Consider the following 24248-nt stretch of genomic DNA (forward strand, 5'->3'; position numbering starts at 1 on the left):
TTAAAGCAAATGTGAATGGTTCCACTGATTCGGTGTCTATCACTTAAGTACCCTTTCATTTTTTTTGTTGGATTGGGATGGTATTGCAAGTGTCTGATTGAAAGGAATTAAAGGAATTAGATATGAGGTATTAAAGGAATGTCTCTATTCTGCCTAACTTCACTCTAACTTCCTCTGTAAGCAGCAGGATCGGATTTGGTGATATTAACATGACATCGTCTCTTGTAGGATAATCATGGGTCAAACCGGAAAAAAATCTGAGAAGGGACCAATTTGTTGGCGAAAACGTGTGAAATCGGAATATATGAGACTGAGGCAGCTCAAGAGGTTCCGACGTGCGGATGAAGTAAAGGTATGTCATCTTTTGGTTCTATTGCTTAAAAAATGATACAAAAATTTATTTTTTTCTGAAGTATGAGTTGGCCTGCAGTTAACACCTGCAATTACAATTTAATTAAATACTTTGTTAACATACTGAAAACTTGTCTTAATTATGTGATCTTATAAACAGGTATGATACATTTACATGTGACTGAATCAGGCATGCTAAGTATCAGAAGAGACTGTGGAGAGCAAGTATGGCAGCTTCTTTAGCCACACGCTCTTTCTAATTCCATTCAGAACTTAATTCCATGCTAAACCTCTAAGTCTCTAAACATGAGAACATGGTTTGAGTCAAAGAAAGGGATAATGAACTGTATTGAGGCTCACTGACATTTAAACAAAATTTGGACAGTTGAGCTTTGAGCACTTTATTTTATCCTGTCTTTTTAATTTTTTTTTACTAAATGTTATAATGCTTTAAGATGCTAGCAGGTGAATTTAGAGTCTTTGATCTATTTGTAATGTTTCCAATTGTGATTAATTTTTAGAGTATGTTTAATTCTAATCGTCAGAAGATACTGGAAAGAACAGAAATCTTAAACCAAGAATGGAAACAACGTAGGATACAGCCTGTTCACATCATGACTTCTGTGAGCTCATTGCGCGGGACCAGGGAGGTTGGTTAACATGTGTTGTGGTAATTCCGCTTACAAGGTTGTTAGCACGTTTTTGTTTTATTACTGGAAAGTTGCCTGTTCTGTATTTTTTTTTTTTCCAGCATGACATGACTTGGCAGCTAAATATTTTCCGTACGAGTCTCTTAAAGAATTTATTTATTATTTACTTGGATCATATGAGTTCTGGAAAGCAATAAATACGTAGCAGTCTACCTAGCTTTGAATGACACATAAAGTGAAACTTCTTTATTTCTTATAATACTTGGATCATACCTCAGCATCCTTTAATCAAATTGTGTTGTCTCACTGGCAAGTTTAATCTTGCTCCTATTCGAGTTGACCCCCAGTGGTACACAGGGGTAGTTACTTCAGTTCTTACTGAGTTAAAGCAGATGAAAGCTGTGACCATACCCACTTGACAAAGTCATCTTAGGAATTAGTTGAGTTATGCACCCTTGTGTGGCACAAGTAGACTGGACACCAAATTTGTGAAAAACACTTCCTCGATTGTGATGCAATTTGAGCACCCAAACTGGCTTTCATGCTGGTAGCTCAAGCAGTGGTTTAAGCCTACTCCAACATTCCCTATTCAGCCGAGGTTAATTTATCTTCTTTCTCAGTTGCTCTTTAGGCACTTCTCCAGACTAAGCCAGTTTGAGGATGTTTCATATGTAATAATCTGAAAAGCTAACTCTTTTCAGTAGGATGAGAATGAAAAGGCTTTACTGTGAACGGGTTAAAAGACCCAAACCAAACCACTTTCTCTTCAAGGAAATTTGTCAGATGTTCCTTTTCCTAAAATTTTCGTGGGAAACTGGGGGCATGTGTGTCACAGAGGTGCATTTGTGTGCATGCATGTTCAAATGCAACCAGGCAAGGACCTTTCCCTAAGTGTCTTCTTTTAAACATGTTTGAATATGCAATTACTCATGTACGGCTCTATACCTATTATATGGCACTGTAGGATCAGAAATTCTGATAATAATTGACACAGGTACACATTCAATTTTCACTTTTTTTGGATAGTAAAAGATCACTTCCTCACCATTCCTTTCTTTTTTCTTCTTTTTTTTTTTTGTAGCTTGATTCACTATTTTTTTATGTTAATTTCCTGCCTGAATTGATTTCCTGCCTGAATTGATAGAGCACACTAATTACTGCATTCAAATCCAGTCTCTGTCTCATGAATCAGACCTCTGATGCTTGATTTAAGATTGCCATAATTTCTAGTGAGAGAAGTGAGACAAAGAAATGGTGGGGGTTTTAAAAAATCACTTTAAAATCTTTTTTTCTTAATATGCTGAATTTCTTCAGAGTTGCATAGGACACTGGCTAGAAGTTTAGTGACCTGATGGAAAGGTTTTGTGAGAGCCTTCATGTGTTTGGTGAAGACTGCAGGGCATCACTGGTGACACAGGTTTTCTCCAATGAGTAGTCCCATCAGCATCAACCAGAGACCATAACATGTCCTGTGCTAGCCTAATAAATATTAAGCTGAGTTCCATACCAAAACAACAGGGCAACATAACTGAGATTCGGTACCAAATACTCTGAGTCATTTTGACGCAGCTCATTTGTCAGCCTGAGACTTCTAGTTCCAAAGATAAAAGTAATTATTTTTTTACTTTTGTATTTTTCTTTAAAAATACATGAAAAATATACTGGATGGCTGCTAGCTAGAAAATTAAACATTAACCTGAAGTGGGAATAAAGCACTAGCATAGGACAATGTCTTGACTATTGATATACACAGCAGAAATCTAATTTCATTTGCTGCAGATTAAAACGAAAATAAATAAACCTGGCTTGTGTCATTCTACCGGGGTACTGTCTCTGTATACTGTTTGTTACATTACTTTGTGTATTTCTTTAGAAATGTGAAGCTCTGTTCATCTTTCCCTTCTGGAAAGGAGAAAGATCTTTTGTCTCCACTTCCTTTTTTCCTTTCAGGTAGCTATGCTGGCTGTTCTAAACTTTGTTTTACCTACCTCCAAATCCTCTTTGTTGTACTTTCCCTAGCTTTGTATGTTCCTGTCTGCTTTTGTTTATAACTTTTTTTCAGAGTTCTTCATACTGCTGTCCAAGTATTTGAGAAAAGTTGATCTGTGTCTGTTAACTGTTGAATAGATGCAAGAATAACCTAGAAGTTGTCTGTATTTCTATGGCATGTTTATCTTTTGGAGACTACATAAACCTCTGAATCTCCAAAAAAAAGTCCTGTAGCTGAAAAACTCATTGACCTGTCCAGAGTTGCATATTAAGAGTTAATTTTCATTTCTCCATTGTAAGCAGTGAGCATAATCAAAGGTTTGAGGATAAGATAGAGAGAAGCAGACAATAATGGGGAAACAGGGCAGGAATTAACAAGACATACAGAAGATTTATTTTCATAAGATGTCTTGCTGGCATTAATTTTTTTTTTTTAAACATAAATAATACGTGATTTCTGCAGTGTATTGATCTGAAGCCAGGGGAATTCAGTTGCCTCTCTGATGGCTTGAGTAAATACTCTAACATCAGTGTAGCAGCAACAGGTACTAAATCTGTTTTGAGATACCAAACATAATTTGTATTGTAGGTTGAATAGTCTGAGTAAAATACTATCACAGCCACTTATTATTAAGTGGAAAAAACCATCATGATCTGTTAGCAAAGGTATTGACAGAGAAATAATTCTTGCGTCTTTTTTTCCTGCTAAACCTATTCTTACTATTATGCCCTAAATATCTGATGCATTTTTTCAAAGGTTGATATGGCTAATTTTGACAAACACTTCGAAGTTTGTACGTTGTAGAGTGTTCTTCTGTGATTCCCCCCCCCCCCTTTTTTGTTTCTGATGTTGCTACGTAAGTGTAACTTCAACCTCTTATTTCAGTGCTCTGTTACCAGTGACATAGATTTTCCAAAACAAGTCATCCCACTGAAGACTCTCAATGCTGTTGCTTCTGTGCCTATAATGTATTCTTGGTCTCCCCTTCAACAGAATTTTATGGTAAGTTTAAAAAAAAGTGCTGGGAGGAGAAATGTATGGGGAAAAGGGAGGGGTTAATTTTAGAAATAAACCAGCAAAAATCTGTTGCCACTTACCCTCCCTATCTTTTTGGTATTGGTAATAAGGCGGTAATATTCAGAAATAGGCTTCCACAAATAAAATATATAATAAAAAAATAAACTTTGATTGCAAACTAAACCTCTGTCCTCCGTGAACCTAAGTATCTCTAAAACCTTGCTGTAAAGAGGCCCTAAGTTTGTTTAATTCAGGTGACCAATTGTCTTGTATGGCATTTAACAAATGTAGATTTATTTGAAAGCATATAATTCGTTTAAGAGAAATGTTTTCTGAGGGACATTCATATGTCTTTAAGACAATCGACCAATGCACCTATAGTGGAATAGTAATTCTTATAGAATAAAGAGAACTTAATCCTGAAATAGTCTCCCCATAGAATGGTTATTCTTATATAGCAACTGACTATAACCTTTTTTTCTGATTAGCTTCACTGTGTGCCGAAGCCATAATGTTAGATTTCTGATGTAGGTGTTTGACTTATTTGAAAAGCTTAGCTTATTTCAAATCTTTGTCACATCATTTTGTATATGATCACCTTTGCTGATTGGCTATTATGATAATAACCATAGCAAAGTGATTTAAATAACCAGTTTTATCAGTATATGTACAGAATTCTTCAACACATTTTTCTACTTGCTTTCAATTAATCAGTTTGGATATTTTGCACTGCTACAGAACCATGATCAGCAGGAAATTTTACATTTATTTTCTTAACAATAGAAGGTTCTTCTGTAGTATTGGAAGATACAGCTGAGTATCAAGGTCTGTAAATTCTACTGACAAAACTGGAGTATTAATGCATTTAGTCTATATGCAGGCAAAAAAAATTACAGTGTAGTTCAGATTAAATTGTGAGGCATGTTTCTGTGCTTGCTGTTTAGACAACTTGAATTTAGAGGGTTTTTTGTATCATATTTTCTTATCTCTGGCAAAGCAATGAAGGGGTGGTTTCCATTGCACGTTGCTGTGGAAGAGAACCAAGGAAGGGAGAATGAACTTATCAAATGCAAGCTTCCCAAAGCCAGGTAGCTTGCTTTCAGTAGTAGAAGCTTTGTGGAAACACCCTGCTAACCTTAATGTTAGGAGCTAGTATCTTGAGCCAGTCTCCACTAGTGCAAAAAACCGTTGAACGAAGATGAGGGTTTTGTTTTATTTATCTAGTTAATGGTAAATGTGCTAAAGCAGTGAAGCCAGTTAGTAAACTGTGATAGCTAGACACTTGTAGACTGTGAAAATAGCAAGGCAGAAATGGTCAATTGAAAACACAGTTTAAAATTGTTCAATTATAACTGTTGTTAATAGGTAGAGGATGAAACTGTTTTACATAACATTCCATATATGGGAGATGAAGTGCTTGACCAGGATGGTACCTTTATTGAAGAACTGATCAAGAACTATGATGGGAAAGTGCATGGAGACAGAGGTGAGCCCAAACACTCAGGTATACTAATCACTTCTTCCTACATAAATAATTGTTGTCAGTGTTGATTGTTAAGGCCTGATGCTTGATTGTTACAGTAGTATCTCTAGAATCCCTACATTGTGTAAATGTTGGGTATAACAAACTTCTTTATTTAAATATATTGCTTTGCATTTTCATAAGGCTGCAAACTGTTAAAGTAGAGGTACGGAGAAATTAAACGCATTAACTTTTTCCCTAGACCATACAGTGATTCATCATAATGCCTAGGTGCAACTTGGAGAAGATCTTGGTCTTCAATTTTATGCTCAGAGCTTTGGAATATAAAAGTGTAATGTCCCTATGTATGTCCTGCCTAGCAGAAAGTGGCAGGAGAAGTATGCAAAACTTGGATAATGACAACACTTGCGAATGCAATTCGATAGAATAACCTCTTGTGGGTTTTGGTTTGTTTGTGGGTTTTGTTTTTTTTTTTTTTTTTTCTTCCCTTTAAGGAAATCATTAGCTATTTAAAAACCTCCTTTCTATAAGTCAGCTTATAGAGCAAAGTTGTATCCTTCTGTTGGTACACTATATATATGTATTCTTAGGTGTAGTTTACCTCTTATTCTGTGTGGGAGCTGGACTACATGCAATGTCATCTGTCTCTTAGTTTGGTGAAGTCTCAATGAAGTAGCAACCTTTCACTTGCTCTGTGTGCCCACTCAGAACAGGCTTATACAAGCCCAAACTTTACAGTTGTAAAGGTTTCTCTAACTACACTGCTTCCCCCTTCACAGAAACATTACCCGTGCCCCCCTCCCTGCCAAATGGGGAATAGTTTCTTAAAATTGATTATATTCCTGTTAATGCTGGAGTGACTGAGAAAGAGAACTACATTTTTGAGTACGTTGTGTGCCCCTCATGAAGGTTAAGCCTGCGATTCAATACTAAATGCTACTCAGTCCTACACCAGTCTTGTTAATGTCCTCAGAATAGCTGGTGCCTTTATATTTCATGAGGAACGTGAAATTTTTCATGGGGTTTTGCCTTTGGATATTTTTACAGATTTACTGATTGCTGACATCCTTGTCAGAGAATTGGTTATGTCAAAATGATGACATTACTAGTAAATGTCTTCTATTATTGATTTAATTTATTATTATATGAGTCTAGCTTTAAAATTAATCTCATTTCACTGTCTCGAGTCCCAAGTTTATGATGGCACCTACTGTTATTATGGGTCCTTCAAAACTATATATTGAAAGCAGAAAGATGGTTTTTCAGTCTCCCAATAACTAGTATTCTTGAGTGACTGTAATTGAATGTAAATGCTGTGGGAATCTATAATCTAGAAGCATTCCCATGTAGGAGTCAGAATTGTAAACTAGCTCTGTAATTACGCTTTTGGGAGAGAAATTCATGCTAACCTGTGTGTGTGTATTAAGAGTTCTGTTTAAAACATCCAAATGAAGTACCTGCCTGTTTTCATTGTCTAGATAGAAATAAAACTATTAGCTTCCTTCAAGTTGTAGTTTGACATCCAACCCCAGTCTAGGTTCAAAAGGATGGTGATAAGCACACAGTTCATGGTTATTATTTGAAAAATAATAGCAGTCTCTGTTAACACTAACTACAATTTTCCTCTCTGCAGAAATGCTTTATTGTCTATTTGTGCTGCCCTCTGAATTTCACAGCAGAATATAAGCTAATAAGCAGATATATGCAGCATTATATCATTCAGTTTATTTTGATATTTTTTTTTGTATATAACTGTATTCTTTTTTTATCACGTTGGCAGTGGGGTCTGTTGTGGGAAAGTGGATGCTATGGAACTACCAACCAAAAATCTCTCTGGAGATTCCCTAGCTGTCCAAGGATAGCTTCATAGACTGTTTGCATGCATTGCCAGGCTGGCTTAACCCAACCATGTTGGAACTGGGATTCTGGCATAAAATCTCTTAAATAGTCTAGCTAGTAAGTAATTTTTTTTTATCTTCCAAGGAAGAGAGATTTATTTGTGCCTACTGGTATGAAGCACGGGGAGCCAGGAAAATAAAAATTTCAACAAGCTTCCTTCTCCCCTTCCCAGTTGTCAGTCTAAGAAATAAATATTGAGTATTTTTAACTCTTCTCAGTTCATACATTGAAACTAAGAGGGGAAAAAATACAAAATTGTTTTTCATAAATTACAGCATTTGCCATAATTTAATTAAAGTGTAGGGAGGATTAAAAATACTTCATATACAGCTTGCGCTTTTCTGTTCACTCCCAATTTTGCTGAATTTCAGAATGTGGATTTATCAATGATGAAATATTTGTTGAGCTGGTCAATGCACTTGGTCAATATAGTGATGATGAAGATGATGATGATGGAGATGACAATCCTGATGAAAGAGATGACAAGCAAAAAGATCGGGAAGGTAACAGGATGGGTATGTCTGTCTGCAGACTTTAAAAATTAAAAGCAAAAAACCCTTTTCTTTAATCACTCAATAAATTTGTTCAAACCCTTCTACTTGATAGTTTTCAGGTCTAAAGTAGCATCATTTTCTTCATCATTTCCTTTGCCACTTAGTTCAAGAGTTATACGGAGAATACTACAAAACATGCTTTTGCCAATTTTTGTTTATCTGCATACTGAGACAGTCAAATTCACCAAAAATCAGTTGGGTATCTGTCTAATAAATACTTTGGTACTCCTCAGAAAATGATATTTCATTATTCTAAAGTAGACAGAGTTCTGAATTGCCATCTCCATCTGCTGGTGAAATAATGGTTTCTCCAAATTTTACTAGTAGAGTTCTCTCAGCAGGAAAGATCACTTAATGCAGTTTAAGTCGTCTGTAATTTAGAAATAAAAACCTTTTGCTTCTTTTTTTTTTTATTAGGATTTTGGCGAAGTCCCCCTTTCTCTGAACACCTCTTTGAAGTAGCAAAGGAGCAGAAATATAATTTTTTTTGTTTTCCAAATTTTTTGCTTCTTTGACAGAGAAAGAAAGCCACCCACCTCGGAGATTTCCTTCTGACAAGATATTTGAAGCCATTTCCTCAATGTTTCCAGACAAGGGTACAGCAGAAGAATTGAAAGAGAAGTAAGAAAGCATTTCTTAGGTTATATGGCTGTGCTGCATTATGAAACAAAGATTCCTTGACTTTGTTAAATATTTGGTGATTAAGAATGGCCCCCCTTGCAGCTACGTTCTGTGGCAGTTGTGTAACTTCTGCAAGTGATGCTTGAAGGGAATTGGCTGTTCCCACCAAGTCAAACAATACAGAGGTGTCTATTAGCCTTCCTTTCCAACTATTGAAGAGTGGGTGCTTGCATGTGTTTAATAATCTATGGGGTTTTTTAGGTGGTAAAATAAAAGCTTCTATTAAAAAAAAAAATAAAAAATTCTCCTTTCTGGAGTTAGTGAGTAACAGCGAGTAATATATACGACGAGATGACAGTCCAGAAAATAGATGCATTCTTTCCTAGCCAATTTTATATTTGTATTAATGAGTATGGAATTAATAACTTGTCATGTCACTGACAGATTGACCTTTCTAGCTGGCACATATTTCTTAGTTTTTGGTTTTGTTTTTTTTTTTTTTTTTAATTTGTCAGTGAAAATGCAGAGTGGTACTGGAATCAAAAATTATTTATTCAGTATAATAAAAAAAAAAAGTAACTTCTATTTCTTTCTTTTAAGATACAAAGAACTCACTGAGCAGCAGCTTCCCGGAGCTCTTCCTCCTGAATGCACACCAAACATAGATGGACCAAATGCTAAATCTGTTCAGAGGGAGCAAAGCCTGCACTCTTTTCACACACTCTTCTGTAGGCGCTGTTTTAAATATGATTGCTTCTTACATCGTAAGTACAATTATAGTGTGCTTGTATATCTCTTATTTTTTGCAAGTCAGGAAACTTAGAAGTACCTTAAGATGCAATACAGAAGGAAGGAAAGAGAAGAAAAAATAAAAGCAGTAACATCACTAAAGTTTACGAAAGCAACTTGTCCATGTTGACATCATTTTGCAGTGAAAACTATACCTGAAAAAAATGAATGCACCTCTCTGGGGTGGTTTGTTATCCTTTTTGCATTTAGGAGTTCATATAGAATTCCTGGCTTGGACCAACCTGTAATACTACTTCTCTTTTTATAGTGTTCAAGAAAACTACATTGTTTTCTACCACTGTTTCTGTGTTATGTTTTCTCAGTTTGTGCATGGAGAGTGGAATATATTTCTCCATAAAAATATCTGGTTATTCATCAGACTTGCTTCATTTTCCAGCAGGGAGAATGAACATCCATGAACAGTTTTATCTTTTATTGTCTCAGGTCTTTCTAGCCGCTTTACTTGTACCTGGTGATTTGAAGAAGAATTATTTCTGACAGTTTTAGAAATTGTGATATCCTTTCCATTGAATTGCTTTCATGTTGCCCCATTCTTTTGGGGGAAGGATTTAACAAGAGCATTAGCAATGGTGTTCATTTCCATTTGCAAAGTGTGTAGAGTAAGAGGGACTCCGAAGTGCTACTTGAGACAATTCTTTCTCTGAGAACGGAGTCAAATGTAAAGGGGAACCTAACAGTCGAATATGAAGTGGTTTCGACTTGTAGTTGAACACTGTGATGCCCTCTATTTCAAATTAATTTTCTCCTTTGACTTAACTGTTCATTTGCATGTTCCACTGTGAGTGTGCATGCATGTTCATTTGGAAATCTTTGTGCTTTGTCAGCAGCTCCTCATCTAGCACACGTGCATTGTGCCTGTATTTGTACTTCACAGTGAAGGCTTTACACAGTGCTGTTGCTTTTTAGTACCTGTTAGTTGCCTTTCAGTTTGAGGAGGAACTGGAGTTGTTCTCAGATGGTGGGGGTGGTGGTGGGGAGGCTTTTCCTGTTCCTAGTTTCTTTAGTGTTTGTGGCTTTTGGAGTTAGGTCTGTTAGTTTCACTTTCTCCTTGCATTCTGTCGGCAGGCCTTGCTTGAAAATACAAAGAAAGAAGCTCTTACTTGTGAGTCATGTTTAAGAACAATAAGTTTCCAGAGGTATAGCTGCTGTCTTGTCCAGCCAGCTTCAACACTGTGTGTTCTGTGAAGCTGTAGGTTTTGTTTAGAAGTATCTTAGTTGCCTGGATGACTCATTCCAAGAAGTGCTGTGCGCAGCCTTAGTCTGTAGGACAGGGAAGTGAAGCTGTGTGCTACCTCTTGGCAAATCCATTCGTCTGGCAGTGGTTTTATGAGTTCTTGACACTCTCAATAGTCTAGCAGGGCGATTGAGTGCCAGTCTATTTTTACTTTTAAGTCAAGAAGAAAGCATTGTCCAGACATAGTGAGAACAAACTTTTTCCAGTAGCACCCCAGAAGATTTTAGGTACTTCTGCAACAGTGGTTTTAGGCCATTTTTCTCACTAATGTTATAAACTTGTAGGAGTTTTCCAGTGAAGATGTGGGCTCCTTTAAAATACACATATGTTTGATGACTTACATAGCTTATATAGATTTGTCTTTCATAGTCACTTCTGCAGGTTGTTAGAAGTAGAACTGAAAGGATCCACAGACCACATTTTGGTACCTGCTACTCTGGGGCGCCCGGTATTAGCAGCCCACAGTTTTGAGGCACCAAGTGTGTGAGACTTCTTTTCTTTTAGCGCTGTGAAGGATGGGTTTATAGTGTGCATTTTAACATGTTCTTAAGCACCAGGTTCAGCCAATGACAAAGTCCAGAGTCATGTCACTGATCGGCTGTAGGACCTCAATTGTCACACTAGCAGCATCCTTTAAACTGAAAGCGTTGTGCCCCCTTTCTCTGTGTTCATAAACTTCCGATGGAAGACAAAGTGTTGATGCTAAAAGATTGCCTAAGTTCTTGTTGCTGGTGATTTTTGATAAGTCCCTTAAACAAGTGAGTATTCTTTCCAAAGTGGTGTATGTCCAAGGCTTCATTTTAAACCATGCCTCGCACTTAAAAAGGCTCAAACTTTAAGTCACCTCTTCACATTTTCGGGGCCATAGCAGAGAGAAGGAAAAGTAACACACACTTCCACTGTGGAGGCACTCAGGATGTACCTTTGTGTCAAGATGGAGTGTGAAATTACTGGTTGTGATAATGCTCTCCGTGACAGCTTATGCAGCACGTGCATTGTCACTGATAAACATATATTTGATACTTGATCTTTGCAAAGAGATCTCTTGAAGCTTGATTTACACATTCACTATGTAGCCTCCAGACTGGACACTGAATGTAGTAAACTGATGCTTCAGTCACCATTCCTTGAAGACGTACTCAAATCCCACCTCTACAATGACTGGTCACTGCTTTGGATGCATTGCTTCCTTCTGCTTTTGTCTGTAGTAACACCAAAGAAAGAGGATTGTTTTCTGTCTGTGTGTCTGTCTGTCTGCTTGTCTGCCTAGAGCTAGGAATTTATCTGTTAAAAACTGAGAGAGTCACTTGTATGACCTTCACTTTCTGTGAAGTTTTAAGACTATTGGTCAAAATCCACCAGATTCATTGCTGGGAATAAGTAACTCATCAAAAAAAGACTACTCTGGTTATTGGAAGGCTGCACTAGCAATTTTCAGTGTCACTGCAACAATTTAACTTTTTTAAAAAGTTGATAATGTTTCTGCTAGCACCCTAATCAGTTGCCCCTATGTTCTACTTCATGCAATTACCAAGCACTACAGGATGATGTCCTGGCTTCTGCAGATAGCATTTTTGATGAATTACTTTGGTAACGTGGTGGGCTACAGTGATCAGATTTGTACTTTGAAAGGCACAAGTCTCTGGAGAAGGCATAGAGAATTAAAAAAATACAGGAATTCTGTTAGGTCTGGTTTTGATTTTTGTAATTCCCCCCCTTAGATTCCATTTTTGTTAAGATTAGCCTTATTTTATGTAGTTTCAAATCTTTATTCTAGAACATTTGAGTTAAATATTGGAAAAGTTATCATTAGATTTTTAACGTGTCAAGTCCCCTTGACGACCTGGCAATCCCTTTATATGCAGGTGATGACATTACTGAAAAAACTTGTGTACCGACTTCATTTGCTGACAGCAAGGAATTATGCCTAAATGTCTGGACTAACAAAGAATTTAGAAGAAGGAAAAATATCAGGTAGGGAGAATTTCCCAAATAGCTTGACTGTGAAGCAAATGTACATTTCAGGCTAAACTGTTGCCTGTGTACTTTCACATTATGAAAAATATGAAAATTGAGCCCATTGGGGATGAGACAGGTAACAAATCTCAAAGACAGAAAACATGCTTAGTGAAGCAGTTTTAGAATTACTTCCTTAAGGAAATTATTGAAGAAATACGGAGTTTAGTTATTTAGGAAATTCTGCAAAGTCTTCTTTTGATTTTGAAAAAAAAAATTACTACTGATATTTGCAAGATTCATAATACATAATAATAAAACTTAACAAAGTTTTATTCTTGTTCTGGCTCGTTTCTGTGTTAAGAAGCCTCCCAAAACAATACCTCGCAACAGTGGTGGTAGATGCTGACTATAGTTGTCAGTACTATACTGTGTTGGGTGTTTTTGAAATAGCGGAATACAAGGTATGATTCTAATAATTAATATAAGATATAGCGTATTTTTGAGGTCTCGCTGGTTTAAAAAGTCAAACATTGATTTGTTTCACTGCACTACAAACTAAATATTTCTTCATTGTCTAAAGGAAGACAATTTAAAAAAAAAACTCTCATTTTAGGACCTCTCACAAATGAACTTGAGAGAAATGTTTGCATCTGCATGTGACGTAAAAAGAATAGTTTTGATTTCTGCACGTTGCAGCAGTCTGATATGGATCATGGCTTGCAAATGTTTTACTGTTCTTCTGCATTGTTGCAAAATTATTTTCCTTGTGGTAGGAAGAGACAGTAAAACAGTTATGTGGGGAAAAAAAAACCCCAAACCTTGAATGAATGAAATGGTTTACTGTGCAAATCTAAAGATGCAGTGCTGAAAAATGTGGGGTTTTTTCCCCTCCGCTTCTGGGTGGGGGGGTTCCCATCAGCTCATTGTTTCTTAAAAGCTGGAAAAAGGTGGAATAACTTGGCATTAAATTGCAAGGTTTCTTTGTTATTTAACATATTTTACCTACAGAATGCATGAATACTTCAAGGATATGTGAAACATATGAGAAGTGACATACCACATAAAAGCTTTTAAGTGGAATGTGGGGGAAGAAAGAGTGTTAATAGCAACAATACGCCCAAATTACATTCTTGTACTTGCTTGTAAATGATTTTTACATATCTATATGTTCACATGTGGAAAATTGAAGCTTTTTTGTGTTTCCAGATTTATAAAATGTAATATATTTCTCTGGAGAAAGTGATGCAATATTTAATTAGTGATACTTTTATATTGTTTATACCTTTTTAAGAAAGCCTAGGAAGAATACATTGCTTCCCTGAGGTTCCCATGTGCTGCTGTCATTAATACAGGCATAACATTATAGAATTTATGATTTGATTTCCAGCACACCTTCCCTTATGGGAGGGGAGCATGAAGTGATGGTTCCAAGACGGAGTGGTTTCATCAGAGAAGCGCCTTTAAGAAGTGCTCACCACCACTGGTCACCCTCTCCACTGGTGCCAAAACAAGTGTTTGTGGAGCTACGCTGCAAACCAGATCACTGAAATGAGATTTGCTTTTAAAAACGTTGTCTGTGAAGACATATGTGAGCTCTGCCCACATTCTTTGAAAGGGAAGGAACTGCATTTAAAAAGTTCAGTCTTGAAAGCGTAGTGGACTATTACAAAGAGAAGTCTTGTGTACAATCTAGAAATAAGATGAGTAGGAAAGCCTACGGTGCTGGCTTATTGAAGGAGAAGGATGTGTGTGGTGTTGATACGGAATGGCCCTTCTTAAGGATTAACGTGGGTAAGAGGGGAGGGATTTCTTCTTTCGGTTTGAACATTAGCACTTTTTAGTCACTGAGTGTTGAAAACTTAACTGTAAGTTACAGTCGCCAAACTGCAACTTGGTAAAACTGCAGCATAAGTGCTTTTACAGTGCTTGAGAATCATGTCTTTTGTAGGCCTTCATGGAGCATTAGGAAACAGACAGCTAGCACTGAGTAGTCTTTGTTTTGGTTTGGTTTGGTTTTAAACTTGAGTGAATTCTCCGTTTTTCTTCCTTGCAGTTGTGTATGCCACTGTTAGCACATTTAGGGGGCAAAAGTGTTTATTGATATATCACCTAAACCAGAAAATTTGTTCCTTGAGCATGGAGGAATTTTTTAAAAGAAGAGAATTGCAGAAAACTAAGGATGGTGTTTCAAAAAGCTCCTAATATAATTTGGGAACGTGAGTGTATGAGTTCTGGTGAGAGTCTAGCTGCAGGTTTTCCAGGCTTCAGTTAAGTAAGGGATATGGAAGAGTTCCCAAGACTTCCAGCAAAACCAGAAAAGTCAGTTTCTCTGAAAACGTCCTGCTGGGAGGCAAGGATTGCACAAGGGGAGAGCTGGTAGAGCTGCGCTCTGTCAAAGGGGATGGGTAGGAAACTGCCATCCTGTTACAAAGGTGCTTATGCTGCACCTGTAACCTACCCAGTTCTGCTCCATTCTGAGTCATTGTTCTGCAACTTATAGAGCTATACAGAGCCCGGCAGATACGTGAGCAGACACTTCTCTGCAAGTTGCAGACTTAACTGTGGTTGTTCTGATCCATAGTGACTGTGCAATGCTAACTTATTTTTACCCTGCAGCTGGGATATAGGAACTGAACTCTTATCACCAGTCGGCTTAGTTGGAGTGCTGATAAACTAATAGAATAAAAATGCTTATGTGTCCTTCTTGCTAACAAAAATGAAAAGTGAGTCCATGACCTCTGGAAAGTGTGTGGGATTGGATATTTTGACAAAATAGCAATTGGACACCTGAATGTTACGGATCAAGAGATGATCACGCGTTAATAGAAGCCCAGAATAATTCTGTTTAACATAGTGATGGAAGTGAAGTCTGTTCTCTTTGTTGGGAAGGGAGATATAGCAAGTCTTCCTTGATACATGAAACAAATGTGATGATTGTCTTCACTGATGTAAACAGGCATGTGTGAAACTTACCCACGTGCTGTTTCTGTGTATTTAAGTGGTAAGTCAAATGTCACTATAGATGGGGTTTATTTTGTGGGTTTTTTTCCATTTGTTATCATTTTTATTCTGGTTTTAGTAAAGTCTTGGTAAACCGTGTGTTTTGGATACTGTTTGAGGTTAGATATTAAATGTATTTTTTATATTAAAACTTAAAAATGTGATGTTTTGATTCAACAGCATTCCACGCAACTCCTAATACTTATAAACGAAAGAATACAGAAACAGCATTAGATAATAAGCCTTGTGGACCCCACTGTTATCAACACCTGGTAAGATCATTTCCTATGTTAGAATTCACTGAGTGCTAGTGCTAGCTGCAGTATAGCAAGCTACACTTGGTGTAAGGACATGCTGGATCTATGACAGCACATATACTTGTGGGCCACTTGCAGTCAAGTATGTTATCTTCAGTTTGTGTGAAAGAAAAGAGTTAATTTCCAATCATCAAATGAAAGTCTAAGTAGGAGTAATTTTTAGCTCTATTAGATGCAGCCTGAGATATTTGTAGGGAAGAAAGATTATTACCTCCTAACAATGTATTGCTGCTATTGTGTCCAATCTAGTCAAAGAACTGGGTCTTACAGACTTAGCTTTCTCGTAAGTTATATCACAACTAAAAATTATAAAGGTTTTTTAGTTTGCTGAAGGCAGATTCCATCCAGTATTTGTGCTCTTAAGAAACAACAGGGTGGAAATTAATGAGGGGAAATCCTTAGTAATATAATTTGAAATCTCTCTCATGCTTCCCCTAAATTTTTTAGTATGAGAAACCATGTAATTTTCCAATCTAAAAACTTGCTATGCATTATCATGCCCCTTTCCACTCGAGAACAAATTACCAGTGATTACATTTTAAAAAATGCAGAACACATATTGTTTAAGTGCCATGCGCAAGAAGAGTTCTTGTAGAGTTCTTGTATTTTGAAGGGTATTCTCTGTGGGAAATTATCATTTTTTCTGTCATCTAGGAAAACAGAAATTTACTACCGAATTATTTTTCACGTGGCAGCCAAAACGAAAGTGGAATTGAAATGCTGACATAAGTACTATGTAAATGTAGATTTTTTTTTTTTTTTCTTTTTAAATGATAGCATCAAAAGCATTTATGTTCATGGTTAGAGTACCTTTAACTGGAATTTGTGTGTACATGATTAATTTGTAGAATAATGCAAAGTTATACAGTATGCAAGTAGAGTATGTTCTCCTGCAATCCCTGACCACAGGTGAAAATACTTTTTAATTCTTTTACTGAAAATTGCAATGTTTTGTGTTTAGGAAGGTGCAAAGGAGTTTGCAGCTGCCTTGACTGCTGAGCGTATAAAGACACCACCAAAGCGCCCAGGTGGCCGTCGAAGGGGAAGACTTCCAAACAACACCAGCAGACCCAGCACGCCGACAATAAATGTATTGGAATCAAAAGACACAGATAGTGATAGAGAAGCTGGAACTGAAACTGGAGGAGAAAACAATGATAAAGAAGAAGAAGAAAAGAAAGATGAAACATCCAGTTCCTCTGGTAAGGCTAGTCAATGCTTCTTTATTCAATTAGCTGCAGTGCTTGAGAAGATTAAAAAAAAAAACCCAAGGTGAGCCACACAATCCTAGAAACCATGTATTTGGAAGGTATGGAGCTGAGTGAAAAGACAGAGTAATAATATGAGTTTAATCAAATAGAACCCTGTAAGAAAATTTCCAGATTGTCTCGATTTATGTATTGAGGTGAGATTGTGTAATTTCAATAGCTACTGTTACCTAATTTTTAACCTCTTTACGAGGTATGTGAAAAGTGCTGTTTTGTTGTGGCACTTAGATTAAGAAACAGCAACAACCTGGGATATTTTTAACTACAGTTAATAATTTGACATTTTTAAGGGCTGTGAAACATATTTGAAACATAACCTTACATTGATGCATACTCTCAATTATTTGTTACAGAAGCAAATTCTAGGTGTCAAACACCGATAAAGATGAAGCCAAATATTGAGCCTCCGGAGAATGTGGAATGGAGTGGTGCAGAAGCCTCAATGTTTAGAGTTCTCATTGGCACCTACTATGACAACTTCTGTGCAATTGCCAGACTGATTGGGACCAAAACGTGCAGGCAGGTAAGAAGGGAAGCTACTTACTAAGGACGATAGCATTTTAGTTTTAAAACCGAAGTATTGAAATACTAGTACTGATTACTAAAAGAGAAAATTAATTACTTTTCTTGGTTTTTCCAAGAATGCTATGATCTAGAATTCATGCCACAAATATATAAAAGTTAGTTTTAATACTGTTTTAAAATTAAATTTACAGGAGGTTTAAATTAGACTATCTGTTCTTAAATGACAAAAATAATCAACTTTAAATGTATTGAAAAGAGACTATGACTGGATATAATCTGTAAGTTGTTGGTTGGAGGAAATCATACTAACTTAGAAAATGAGCAACTTTCTACTAGTGAGAGATTTATCGTGGATGTATTATGGTATCTCTTGTTAGGTGTATGAGTTTAGAGTAAAGGAATCTAGTATTATTGCTCCAGTCCCTGCTGAAGATGTTGATACTCCTCCCAGAAAGAAGAAAAGGAAACACAGGTAAATCTGTTACTAAATAACCTTAGCATAACAATAAATTGGAGATACAGGGAATCAGAACAGAAAGTATTTTGGAGGAAAAGTCATGCAACTCTTTTCCTTTTGCTTCCAAAACCAAAATTGGCAGCGATAGAACAAAATGGTGTTTTGGTTTCAGAAAAAAGTCTTACCGCATTGGCAATAACGGGATTCAATAATGATCATATGGTATTTTGTAAATTAAAACTCATGGTTCTTTTATGGTGAAGTGTGTTCCATTAAGATTCAGATAATCAGTATCAAAGATGTTGTAGCAAACTAGTAGAACTGCCTTTTTTTCTTTGAAAGACTATTCCTTTGTAGCACCCCAGTTTCATTATTAACTAGAACTTCAACTAAAGAACCAGGTTAACAAGTTATTATTTAAAGCGAAGCTGCAATGAAGAACAAAAATCAAGCTTTTGCTGGAGCCATAAAGACCATCTGAAACAATTTCTGTTGAAATTGTAACTTGGTGGCTACTGTCTGTCAGTGAAATGCATTTTTCTTTGAGAATCCTGAGGTTTGAAAAATGCGACTCTGCATTGACTGTTTTTATTCCCAGGGATAACAACATAGGAGATAAAAAGCTGACTGAAAATTAGCAAGAACATTTCTTTCTGCAAGCAATAAGTACACTTTTTTTCCATAAAGTTTCCTATTTGTCTCCTTAACTTTCCTTATTTTCCTCCAAATTTGTTCTTCCAGTTCTTCTCCCATCAATTCTTCTTGCTTCTGTCTTAGCTTGTCCAAGTATAGTTATTATTTCCAGGCTTTCCTGATACTGGCTCAAAGATGATGTTGACGTGGAGTAGAATGTTTCTGCTTTGTAGCATAGAGGCAGCCTATGTAAGCTAGGAAAAGATTCAGTGAGCATCTGGAAGCGATTCTGTTCTCAGCAAAAACTATTGATTTAATGCTCTTGGCACAGTTGTCAAGTTTTTGGGCATTTGGTGGGATTGGCTGTTTAAATCTGGAGTTATTAGCCATAGTGCAAGTTTGGAATATGCAGTTGGGAATTAGCTTGCTTTCAGATTCACACAAATTAATATAAAAATGGTGCCACTACATCTGTTTGAACAGAGCAACTAAAAGGCTCAAATGTATTTTCAAGCTGAAATGGATTGTGTGGTTACCAGGTTGACATTGTTCTGGAGGAGTTTTGAGACTTTTTGGTTTGCTCCCCTCCCAATAAATAAAAGCACATACCATTATGTGGGGTTTCTTGATATTATTTTGTTCTTATTAGTTGCCAATATAAAAACTTTTATGCTAGCAATTTAGTTTTGAAATGCTTTTTAATTCTTTTAACTCTCACTGAAGGAAGGAGATAAATTTTTTTAAATTTGATTTCACGGAATATGTGGCAATCAGCTGTCTCCATTCTTCTGTGTGCAGTAGTCTTTTTTAAAAAAGGAAAACCTTTTAGCCCACGTACATACTACTGTAATCTGAGCACTCTCTAAAGATGTCATACAACTAGCAATTGGGAAAACCATCTGGAAGTCTTTGTCCCTTAACGTTTATTTGAGTTTGAGTTTACTCGCTCCTAGAGTAAATCCAGTCCTAGAGCCAGGAAGGCCCTTCTGTCCTGTTGCACTTTTCCATTGCAAGGGGCTTACTGGCCTGCAGGTTTTCCACGTGTACGTGTGGTAGACAGCCTTTGAGCAACAGCAGCATTCACCAGAGATAAAAGCAGCAGCAGAAGGCTGCTTTTAATGGCCTCTTGTAACTGATTTGATAGCAGATTTTCTTACGAGACTTTGCCTATTTCCCATGTGATCTTGGTGCCCATATAGGCATACTGAGCACCTAGCTGGCAAGACTACATGCCTCTTGGATAGTAAAAGATATTCTCTCCCTCCTTCCAATGTCATTTTTGTTACATAGCCATAATAAGGCTGATCAATGAGAGGAGACGACTTGTTATATAGTTGTTTTTTGGAGAGCCAGTAAGTGTAGAAGCCTGTCCTCTGTATCAGAGACTAACCTGGCAGTTTGTGAAAACTCTGCTTTGCTGGGGGAGTAAGTACTTTGCATAGAAGCCAATAGAAAAATCTGAACCAAGAAAGGATTCAGAAAAGCCTAAGCTGGAGGGAGGGCACTTCAGTACTGTTCATTCTCTTGCGTGTATATTTTCTTCCATTGCTGGAAGCTGAATTGTATTTGTTTTAATTAATCAAGACTCCTTCCTCTGGATTGGTTAAGAATCTGTTATTGATTGCAGGGCCATGTAATGCTGCTTCTTGATTATTTTTGTTTTCCTCCCCTCCCTCACCCCTGTTCAGATGCGAGTTCACTTAGTAACCTTTATTTGAAAGTATTTTCTTTTTTCCCGTTTTCTCATTTTCCTCCTCCTGTCCCTACCTTCCACTGGACTACTGTTCACTGTGTATGTTTGAATAGCTTATGTGGTTCTGCCTAGAGTTCAGGGTGCTTTTTTATAGGGATTTAAAGTCTCACTGTTATCCAGCAAAAGGTGCAGCTGAGGCACTGGCACAGATATTCTTATGTGGCGCCTGTTTGGAAGGCTGAGTCTTAGAGTGGCGGGGAGGCCGTGGATAAGACATGATTTAGGAGGCTGAAAAGAAGTCTTTGGGTGATGCCAGAAAATCAAACACTGCAAAGACTTAACTACCTATATTGACATAATTGGCATGTATTTTGAATTTTCAGTGCTATTTCAGGTAGCAGAGTATCCATGTGCAGAGAAAGAAATGTTAGTGTAGCTTCTTCCAAAGAATGCGTTTCTACTGCCTGATTAGCTGATACCAGTGCCTCCTGAAAACACTGGCAACATCTAGTAGGTTGTTAGCAGAGAAGAACAATATTTTTGACAGCTTCTGTCATAATGCTTCTGGAAACACTTGTTTTCTAAGCTGGCTATCCTGCAGATGTCAGTAACCAGATGTACAAATCCACCTGCTTGCTTGGAAATCTGCCACTGAGCTTCCAATTTGCCTTTTTTCATGGAGCTTCGAGTCGCGAGTGCTTTCTCAACTTTCTGTCTTTTCCTTGCCTTTGCTTCCTGGTGCATGAGACCAGATCTTGCCTTTTGTTTCTGGTTGAGACAGCAGATTATAGGGCAGATAGATACATTAGTCCACCTTTAGCGTGGTACTCATTCGGACTTCAGCTTTGTGCACTACTCAGGGGAACTTGCAGTGCTTCCTGGCAGTTTTTGAAAGTTATGAGCCCATGAATGTACTGTTGGATTATGCTAAACCTCCTGTCGAATGGGTCAGTGCTGGCAGCTTACTTCATGTTGTCTTCTCTCATTCCCCACAATTCACGCTCACGCTGTATGTCTCCAGCTCCTTTCTTGCTAGGGTCTCTTCCTCCTGTGACACTAATCTCTGTTACAAGAGTGGCTAAGCTGATGCCTTTGCCATTGTGACTGCCATATTTAATTTTCTATCCTTTTTGCGTTGTTAGTATTAATGCTTTGTTGATGGTGGCAATCTGTCATATTCAGGTGGCGTTGTCCATACAGTCTATACTTTCCCATAGAAACCACAAAGTGTCAGGTGGCAACTAGTCAGCAAGTGACATTTTACTGTTAAAGTATTAGGATAGTGCTTACCTAAATTAAAAAAAAAAAAGTATATACTAATTGCTAATGAAATGGTGTGTTAAGGAGTCTATCCACAGAAAGCTTTTAAGGGTTTGGTATGCTACCAGGTCCTTATTATTTTGGGCTGAGAGACAGGTGTTCAAAAATATGGTATATGTTATATTTGCTGAATAGCAGCCAGACAGAAAAGAAAAGTAGTTTGATGTGCATTAGAGTAATTTAAGTCAAAATTGCACTCCTTTCAATTAATGGGAACTGTCTTCTTACAAAGAGTCAACAACTCCTAATTCATAAATACATGTTGGTAGCCTTTTTTTCTAGAGTGAGTCACTCTTAATAGGAATGTCATCTATTTATTACAGTGCTCTGTAATGCTGATAGTCTTTGGGTCTGTTCCCTCCCCTCAACCTCAGATACTTGGACAAGTCTGCCTCTGTGGGTTTCTCACTTGTATGGGTTCCTTCAAATGCTTATAAGAAAGTCGGCCGTCAAGCACTTAACATTAAGTCTAACAGTAAAGCTTTGAAAGGGCAATTGCACAGAGAATGTTGTTTACCTAAAGCTGTTGGGGGGGCACACTGTTAAAGTAGAAAATGACATAATGCTTTTATGAAAGAAATAGCAGCTAAAAAGTCCTATTTAAGTAGATACAGCAGGAGATGATATTTTTTCAGAGTGCAAAATTCCGAGTGTTTCATCCACTGAAAGGCAGAATAGCTTTTTAAGTGTGTGCTGGGGATTTTTCAGTACGTGTGTTCAAGGGTATCTTGGACTGCTAAGTAAATCTGCACAGAAAGTGAGGTTGCTAGGTGCAGCTAGCAGTGTATTATTTGGCCAGGGAATGAGGCTTCTCCCATATTCTTTTAATGTTGCTATATGACATACTAATAAACTCCGAGAAGTATAAACTTTGAAAATCCTTAATCTAAATTTGTTAAAAAAAAAACCCACCACACAATGAAAACACCACTTCGTGCAAAGGGAGCGCTTAGCTAAGCTAATGGAGGACACTGAAAGAAGACTGTAAGGATGTAAGAGAAAGGCGTATAGAGTTTGAAGTAGAGGGGGAAAAGGTTTAGCACAGTACCACCCGTCAGAACAAACTGGGGAAAAGTCTGTCCAACCAGAAGAAATCCCGAGGTCGCATCAGCGTGGCTGTGCCAGGGAGATGCGATCTCCTGTTGTCGTATACTTGGAGCTCAGCGGATGAAGGGTATTACCTGGCCGTCCTCTGTGGGAGGCTACTGGTGTGGTGCTGGGGCCAAGTCCTGTGAAGCAAGCAGCTGACAGACCTTCACTCCCCTATTCAGGCATGTCCCTGAATATCTGCATTCCCTATGCTTCCTTCTGCTGCTGCTTCTGCCTGTTAGAAGCAGCTCCAGTAGCCGCCTCTTTGCAAGTTTTCCTTAAAGGCCATCTGAATTCAAGCATCTCTGTAGCCTGGGCGGGGGCTGCGCGCTGGTACGGTCCTGGGACTAGAGGAATGGTGCGGGGAGGGGGAGGGAGCAGCCTGCAGAGCGCTGAACTTGTCAGCTCCAAGAGACTGGGACAGGGTGGTTCTGCTGCAACCACTTCCGACTTGTGCGCAGTTAGCAGATGTTCGTGTTACCAGAAACGTTCCCATTTTAAGTCTTGTGGGTGCAAGGTGCAGCTACCTTTCCCAGCCCACTGCAGGAGGAGTTCCTGTCAACCTTCTTGTGTTTGTTTTGTGTTTTTGCAGGTTGTGGGCTGCTCATTGCAGAAAGATACAGCTGAAAAAGGGTTAGCATCTTTCCATTCAATTTATGTCCTGAACTTTTAAGATCCTACTATTGCTTTTTTGGTTTTGTTTTTTTGGGGGCTTGGGGGTTTTTTAATATTAGGCCGTTATATACATTCCATGGGGAGCTAGAGATTATAGGGGGAATAAAAAGAAAAAAACGTAAGCTCTCAGTACAGATATTGTAGGGACAAAAGGTACTGCTTGGTTTACATAACTGGAAGAGCTCTGTATAATTCAGTAAAAGGGGAAGGAGGCTGAATTTACAATCTTTTCAGTATGGCCTTATTGAAGTACAGGTAAAAATGATGTTAACAATAGCAGCTGCAGTAAAAAGCGGCATTTATTTTTTTAAAAACAGCTTATTTTAGAAATAGTTTTCTGAAAATTGTTGAGAGTGGTTGGGACTTCTAGCAACATAAATAATTGATCAGTTTGTGTCTCTCTCCTTTTTCGTTGCTGATTGCTAACTTGAGCATTTTTATGAATACATGCAAACCCAACACAAGCTCAGAAGTATTAACAGCAAGTATAGTTTATATAGCACCAAATTCTCCTCGCTGCTCTATAGTTAAAGCTCTAGACTTTGTCCCCGGTAGTCCCTCCTTGCCTATAAGATGTTAGCGTTGTCTGTATTGGAAAATTGACTTGGGAAAGCACAGTGGTATAATGACCAGGTATTATTTTGCCAGTGTATCTGTTTGAAAGTTGACTGTTGCTCCAGAGTAAAAATGACTTTGGGTATTT

The 24248-nt window shown here is 37.6% G+C and overlaps 1 protein-coding gene across 2 annotated transcripts in view; it reads left to right on the forward strand.

The window, feature by feature from the left end:
- Nucleotides 1-232: 232 nt before the first annotated feature.
- EZH2 (enhancer of zeste 2 polycomb repressive complex 2 subunit) overlaps nucleotides 233-24248 on the forward strand; it is a 28837-nt gene continuing 4821 nt past the window's right edge. Inside the window, exons 1-12 of one of the 2 annotated variants that reach the window (XM_082332886.1) lie at nucleotides 233-352; nucleotides 873-1001; nucleotides 3877-3993; nucleotides 5374-5494; nucleotides 7762-7905; nucleotides 8463-8565; nucleotides 9166-9329; nucleotides 15749-15840; nucleotides 16847-17087; nucleotides 17507-17676; nucleotides 18056-18150; nucleotides 23463-23503. In XM_082332886.1, coding sequence (XP_082189012.1) covers nucleotides 236-352; nucleotides 873-1001; nucleotides 3877-3993; nucleotides 5374-5494; nucleotides 7762-7905; nucleotides 8463-8565; nucleotides 9166-9329; nucleotides 15749-15840; nucleotides 16847-17087; nucleotides 17507-17676; nucleotides 18056-18150; nucleotides 23463-23503 — 1534 coding nt within the window. In that variant the 5' untranslated portion in view covers nucleotides 233-235. The remainder of the gene's footprint in view (nucleotides 353-872; nucleotides 1002-3876; nucleotides 3994-5373; nucleotides 5495-7761; nucleotides 7906-8462; nucleotides 8566-9165; nucleotides 9330-15748; nucleotides 15841-16846; nucleotides 17088-17506; nucleotides 17677-18055; nucleotides 18151-23462; nucleotides 23504-24248) is intronic. The other variant, XM_082332885.1, reaches the window with a different exon arrangement.

The sequence above is a fragment of the Platalea leucorodia genome (genome assembly GCF_965183815.1).
Source record: "Platalea leucorodia genome assembly, chromosome: 1".
NCBI lineage: Eukaryota > Metazoa > Chordata > Aves > Pelecaniformes > Threskiornithidae > Platalea > Platalea leucorodia.